At 34.6% G+C, this 7,153-nt stretch overlaps 1 protein-coding gene across 1 annotated transcript; it reads left to right on the top strand.

Annotated features, from left to right (window-relative positions):
- Nucleotides 1–667: 667 nt before the first annotated feature.
- On the top strand, nt 668–5,346 carry LOC103498347 (cellulose synthase-like protein D3). Its single transcript, XM_008460921.3, has 4 exons — nt 668–1,043; nt 1,487–2,395; nt 2,493–3,303; nt 3,411–5,346. The coding sequence occupies exons 2-4, from the start codon at nt 1,527–1,529 to the stop codon at nt 5,169–5,171; spliced, it is 3,441 nt and encodes a 1,146-aa protein (XP_008459143.2). The 5' UTR covers nt 668–1,043; nt 1,487–1,526; the 3' UTR covers nt 5,172–5,346.
- The last annotated feature ends 1,807 nt before the right edge of the window (nt 5,347–7,153 follow it).

The following is a 7,153-nucleotide window of genomic DNA, read 5'->3' as shown; positions in this document are numbered from 1 at the left end:
AAAAATTACATCAATAATAAATTTATATATGATTTTATTATCGGTAGAATCTAAAATTGGAGTTGGTTTGAATTATTTAAAAACCAATTTGCTTTAGTTATTAATACTTTTAACTTGTCTCTCCTTCATGTCTGTTGCCAGCACACCCCAACATAATGGCTTCCAATTACATTTCCTTCCAAATTTTGGTCTACATTTCCCCCATTCTTTTTTAAATTTTTAATTAAACATGCAAAGACCAATATGCCCTCCCATAATTTACATGTATAAAAAAGAAAAGAAAAATTTAACATTCAGATTTGGAAAGAAAAAATTATATTTTATCCAAAAACGAAAGGATAGTTTCCAATTAAGACAAACATTCATTCACATTACCAAACTTTCCACACGCAAAATAATAACAATTAATGTTTTATTTATTTATTTATTTTATTTGCATTTTACCAAATCCAATTCTTGGTTTCCTCTGTTTCTTCCTCCGCGTAGTTAAAAAGTCCACTTTCCCTCTCCATTGACAGAGAAAGCTCCAAGACTTTTTCCCCTTTCTCCCGTTCCTCTTCACTTTCATCCTTTATTTTAATATTCATTAACCCAATCCCAAATGGGTCGAACCCAAATCAATCCCCCATAGCTGTTTCTTAATTCTATAAAAACTTTTTTTTTTTTTTTTTATATATATAAAAAAACAGAGCATCACACTCTGCCCACCTGAACCTTCTTCTGATCTTTCGTATTTCATGTTTTTGTATATAAAATTATTTCAGAATGATACAATCCCAAATGGTCAATTAGTGCTGTTAATCTTCCCCACAACTCACGACTAAGTCTTGTTTTTCTTCTTCTTCTTTTATTTATTTTGTTTTTTTCTTTTTTGTTCCCTTCAATCATGGCCTATTAGTGCTCATAGTCCTCCTCACGATCAATCCTCATTCTCTTTTTCTCTCCTTTCTCATTTTCTTCTCCATTCTCAATGGCCCAACAACTTTCTACTTTCAAGTTTTAGCTTTTTGTGAAGTGGGTTTCGTTTGTTTTTGGCTAAGGAGGTATGTTTTTTTTTTTTTTTTAGATATTTCATCTTCCTAAAAGAATGGTTTGAAGGGGTTTTTGCATGTATGTTCTCTTTATTTTTCACTTTCTTTTGGATTTTGATTCTGTTTCTGTACTTTCCATTTGAAATTATTGTTCTTTCTTCCATTGTTTAGAGAATGCGGGTATTGCTCTGTTCATTGACTCAGAACTCTGTTTCTCTTCTTAGAATGGATCCTTTGATTTTGGGGAAAACACTGTTTTTTTTTTTTTTAATTCTAAGGAGGGTTTTAAGTGCATTGATGATCTATGTTTTCTTTGATTGACAATTAGACTAAAAAAATATTAGAAATGTAGTAGTTTCATTCCTGAGTCTAATGGAATAGTCCATCTCAGTTTATCCAAATAGTGTATTCTTATGGATTATGTTTGATAATACTGTTTTTATTTTGTTCTCCAGTTGTTGGATATAACTTAAGAACTTCCTATTGAGTTTGGTTATGGCATCGAAGTCGTTCAAACCGATCCGATCGAATTTGTCAACAGCTTCCGATGCATCTGAAGCACAGAAGCCTCCACTTCCACCTACAGTGACATTCGGACGAAGAACATCGTCGGGTCGGTATATTAGCTACTCAAGAGATGATCTTGATAGTGAGCTTGGGAGTGGTGATTTCATGAACTACACTGTACACATTCCTCCAACACCTGATAATCAACCAATGGATCCTTCAATTTCACAGAAGGTCGAAGAGCAATATGTATCGAATTCGCTATTTACCGGGGGGTTTAACAGCGTGACCCGGGCTCATTTGATGGACAAAGTGATTGAATCTGAAGCAATACATCCACAAATGGCTGGTACAAAAGGATCTAGATGTGCTATACCTGGCTGTGATGCAAAGGTTATGAGTGATGAACGTGGAAATGACATTCTCCCATGTGAATGTGATTTCAAGATATGTCGAGATTGTTACGTCGATGCAGTTAAAACTGGAGGTGGAATTTGCCCCGGTTGTAAAGAACCGTATAAGAACACGGATCTAGATGAAGTTGCTGTTGAACATGGAAGACCTCTTACACTTCCTCCACCAGCTACAATGTCAAAAATGGAGAGAAGATTGTCATTGATGAAGTCTACTAAATCTGCATTAATGAGAAGTCAAACTGGGGTTGGAGAATTTGATCACAATAGATGGTTGTTTGAGACTAGGGGAACTTATGGATATGGGAATGCTATATGGCCGAAGGACGAGGGATTCGAAAATGGAAACAGTGACGAAGTTGAGCCTATGGAATTCATGAATAAACCGTGGCGACCCCTTACACGAAAACTGAAAATTCCTGCTGCTGTTTTGAGTCCATATAGGTATGTTCTCATTGACATTCTAACATTGTTATGTCACTGTTTTCATTTTGGATTTCTTCCCAACTTATTCTAGAATGATAACATTGTTTTGAAACAGGCTTTTGATCGCAGTTCGGATGGTTGTTCTCGGATTCTTCTTGGCTTGGAGAGTGAGTCATCCAAATACTGATGCATATTGGCTTTGGGCTATGTCAGTGGTTTGTGAAATTTGGTTTGCTTTTTCTTGGCTTCTGGATCAACTACCAAAGTTGTGTCCTATAAATAGAGCTACTGATCTTAATGTGTTGAAGGAGAAATTTGAAACGCCGAGTCCGAGTAATCCTACTGGGAAATCTGATCTCCCAGGCATAGATATCTTTGTATCCACTGCAGATCCTGAAAAAGAACCGCCTCTTGTAACTGCAAACACTATCCTCTCCATTTTAGCAGCTGACTACCCAGTTGAAAAGCTTGCTTGCTATGTTTCTGATGATGGAGGTGCACTTTTAACTTTTGAAGCCATGGCTGAAGCTGCAAGCTTTGCTAATATTTGGGTTCCATTTTGTCGAAAGCATGGCATTGAACCCCGTAATCCTGAGTCATATTTCAGTTTGAAAAGAGATCCATTCAAGAACAAAGTAAAGTCAGATTTTGTCAAGGATCGCAGACGTGTCAAGCGTGAGTATGATGAGTTCAAAGTTCGTATAAATGGACTTCCTGACTCTATTCGCCGTCGCTCGGATGCTTATCATGCAAGAGAGGAAATCAAAGCGATGAAGGTTCAAAGACAGAATATTGGTGCTGATGAACCAATAGAAAGTGTGAAGATCCCTAAAGCAACATGGATGGCTGATGGAACCCACTGGCCAGGGACTTGGTTGCAACCATCATCTGAGCACTCAAAGGGTGACCATGCTGGTATAATCCAGGTAACGTCATTGAAAAGTTACTGCTTAAAATGAACTCAGAGATATTATTGCTTTGGAAATTTGAGTTCGTTTTTTCCTGACATATCTATCATGTTTTTATAATGCAGGTGATGTTGAAGCCACCTAGTGATGAACCACTTCACGGAACAGTTGAAGATGAGAAGCTTCTTGACCTTTCTGAGGTTGATATTCGTCTTCCTTTGCTTGTTTATGTTTCTCGAGAGAAACGACCGGGGTATGATCACAACAAGAAGGCTGGAGCCATGAATGCTCTTGTTCGAGCGTCAGCTATCATGTCCAATGGTCCCTTCATTCTCAACCTTGATTGTGACCACTATATCTACAACTCTCAAGCAATGAGAGAAGGAATGTGCTTCATGATGGATCGTGGTGGTGATCGACTTTGCTATGTGCAGTTCCCACAAAGATTTGAGGGGATTGATCCTTCCGATCGATATGCGAATCACAACACTGTGTTCTTTGATGTTAATATGCGAGCTCTTGATGGACTTCAGGGACCAGTTTACGTGGGAACAGGATGCCTGTTTAGGAGGGTTGCCCTTTATGGATTTGATCCACCTCGTTCGAAAGAGCATCAGGCTGGTTTTTGTAGCTGCTGCTGCGGGGGGCAACGAAAGAAGCATACATCAGTTGCAAGCAGCCCTGAAGAGAGCAGAGCTTTGAGAATGGGTGATTCTGATGATGAGGAAATGAATCTGTCTTTGTTCCCTAAAAGATTTGGTAACTCAACATTCCTTATTGATTCAATCCCAGTTGCTGAGTATCAAGGGCGGCCGTTAGCAGATCATCCAGCCATAAAAAACGGACGCCCACCAGGTGCTCTTACAATCCCTCGTGATCTCCTTGATGCTTCAACAGTGGCAGAGGCAATTAGTGTGATTTCTTGTTGGTACGAAGATAAAACTGAATGGGGTAACCGTGTCGGGTGGATTTATGGATCTGTTACCGAAGATGTGGTCACTGGATATAGGATGCATAATAGAGGTTGGAAATCAGTTTACTGTGTAACGAAACGAGATGCTTTCCGTGGCACAGCTCCGATCAACCTCACTGATAGGCTTCATCAAGTGCTTCGATGGGCTACAGGATCGGTCGAAATTTTCTTCTCCCGGAACAATGCCTTCCTTGCTAGTCCAAAAATGAAGGTTTTACAAAGAATAGCATACTTAAACGTTGGAATCTACCCTTTCACTTCAATCTTCCTCATTGTCTACTGCTTTCTACCAGCCCTTTCCCTCTTCTCTGGCCAGTTCATCGTCCAAACGCTTAATGTCACATTTCTTACGTACCTTCTAATCATTACCCTCACATTGTGTATGCTTGCGGTGCTTGAGATCCGATGGTCTGGTATTGAATTAGAAGAGTGGTGGAGGAACGAACAATTCTGGCTGATTGGTGGTACAAGTGCTCATCTGGCTGCTGTTCTTCAAGGTCTACTAAAAGTTGTTGCTGGCATTGAAATTTCATTTACCTTGACATCGAAATCCGCTGGTGACGACGTAGATGACGAGTTTGCTGATCTCTACATTGTCAAATGGACATCTCTAATGATACCACCAATCACCATCATGATCACAAACTTAATTGCAATAGCAGTCGGGTTTAGCCGAACAATATATAGTGTTATACCGCAATGGAGCCGGTTGATCGGAGGCGTTTTCTTCAGTTTTTGGGTACTGGCTCATCTCTACCCTTTTGCTAAAGGGCTGATGGGAAGAAGAGGAAGGACTCCTACCATTGTTTTTGTGTGGTCAGGTCTCATTGCTATCACCATTTCTCTTCTTTGGGTAGCCATTAGTCCTCCAGCAGGAACTAATCAAATTGGAGGTTCTTTCACATTCCCTTAAAACATACAAATCCAATTCATTTCTTTTTTATTTTTCTCACTCAAAATTCTTTTCTGTTCAATTCTTTCACTTTAATTCTCTCATAAATTGTACTTAGATTAGCTACACATATATTCCTTTTGTAATTTCTTGAGAATTCACTATCAAATTTTATATACTCAACCCCCTTTTTTTTTTTCCTCTTTTCATTTCACTTCCAATTTTCCCTTTTAATTTTAAGAATTTGAACTCTTCATTGTTTGATGAATAACTTCTTGTGCTAGCAGATTGTAATAACAATGCATGGTTCCTTTATTGTTTGTTTGGATTCTCTAAGGTTATGGTATAGAACTGTTTAATGATATCTTGGGCCTTTTGGATATTTCTCTTACAAATTGGAAAGAAAAAAAAAATAATGGAAGTTTTTTTTCTTCTTTTTAATTAAAGATAATTTTAAAAATAAATAAACATTCTATTTTAGACAAGGACAAGCTATATAGTACATTAAAGATAGATAAGGTTTGTAATTGTTTGGACGTATTAATTAATTAAAGAAAAGAAACATTAGGCAAAAAGATAATTTGTATTATTTTGAAAATGTGAAGACATCGTAATCCTATATCCTATATACTATATAGTATATATATAATAAATGCAAGAGAGGTGTAGGAGAATGAAAAATAAATGGGACAAAATCATGAAAAATCATTGTAATGAGAATGGAAAGAGAGATGCTACAATTGATAATAAATATGTGAATGAAATATTAAATATTGACCAAAAACAAGAAAATGAAAGCATTGAAGGAAAAAGCCAGCTATTTAATTGCTTTTATTGTTTATTTATTGGTAATGAAAAATGGTTATTTAGGTTTGAGACACCCAAAGGGAAAGTAAAGAAGAAGAATATATATATATATATATATATATATATATATATATATATGGCAACTAACAAATCAACAATTGACGTTTACGCCTCAAATTTGATCGTCAAATTTGTCCTAACAAACCATAAACCCTTCACCTTCCTTCTCCTTCTTATAAATCATTCAAAATAATCATAATTAAAATACTTCTTTATTTAATTTTTGTATTCTCAAATTTCTTCAGTTGAGACTTGACATCATGTTAGTAATAATAATAATTACATAATGAGAATATTTTTTTAAGAAAATTATAGTACAAAAAATTCATATATTCTCAACCTTTTTTAATAAATTAGTGAAATATTATTGTAACCGATGCTATCAAAAGTACTTACAAGTATACCAAAATTTTCTAGTTTATTAATGATAGAAATTGATTAACATTGATAGAAGTATATCGGTATATTAATATCTAACATTGACATATTATGAAATTTTATTATATTTTTATAAATATTTTGGTTCATTTTACTAAATTTAAAATACATATTGGATACTAAATTTAAGATTTTTTTTAAAATACAAATATTAAAATTAAACAAACTTCAAGGAATCAAAAAAACATCAACAAAAAAATAATTTTATATATTGAATTAAAATTAGTCACTCAATTTCAATTTCTATAAAAAAAAACAATCATTTTTCAAACTACTACTAAAAATATACTTTTAGGAAGTATTAAAAGAATAAATTATATAAAAAATCATGAAAAAGTAATAATTATTTTTAAATATACTAGATAGTGATAGTGACATTTTTATATACTAAAAAGCATTTTTATTCGTTTTACAATTTAAAGCAATTACTTAGAAATGAATAAATAAAATATATATCATAAATAAATTAAAAAAAAAAACATTTCTTTTAAAATTAATACTAAAACCTAGGTTGATTTTTGTTATTTTAAATGAATCCACGATCCGATCCAATCCGTAAAATTTTTCATTTTTTTTAACTCAATCTAATTCCGAACTATGTGGGTTGATGGATTAATTGACTTTTTTTTTTATTATTATTATTATTGTTGGATTATTGCGGTTGTTTTAACTACCCTAATCTTCGTTCTTACGTTTGT

Source organism: Cucumis melo, chromosome 11 (assembly GCF_025177605.1).
Source record: "Cucumis melo cultivar AY chromosome 11, USDA_Cmelo_AY_1.0, whole genome shotgun sequence".
Classification (NCBI taxonomy): domain Eukaryota; kingdom Viridiplantae; phylum Streptophyta; class Magnoliopsida; order Cucurbitales; family Cucurbitaceae; genus Cucumis; species Cucumis melo.
This window is presented reverse-complemented; position numbering and strand designations above follow the sequence as displayed.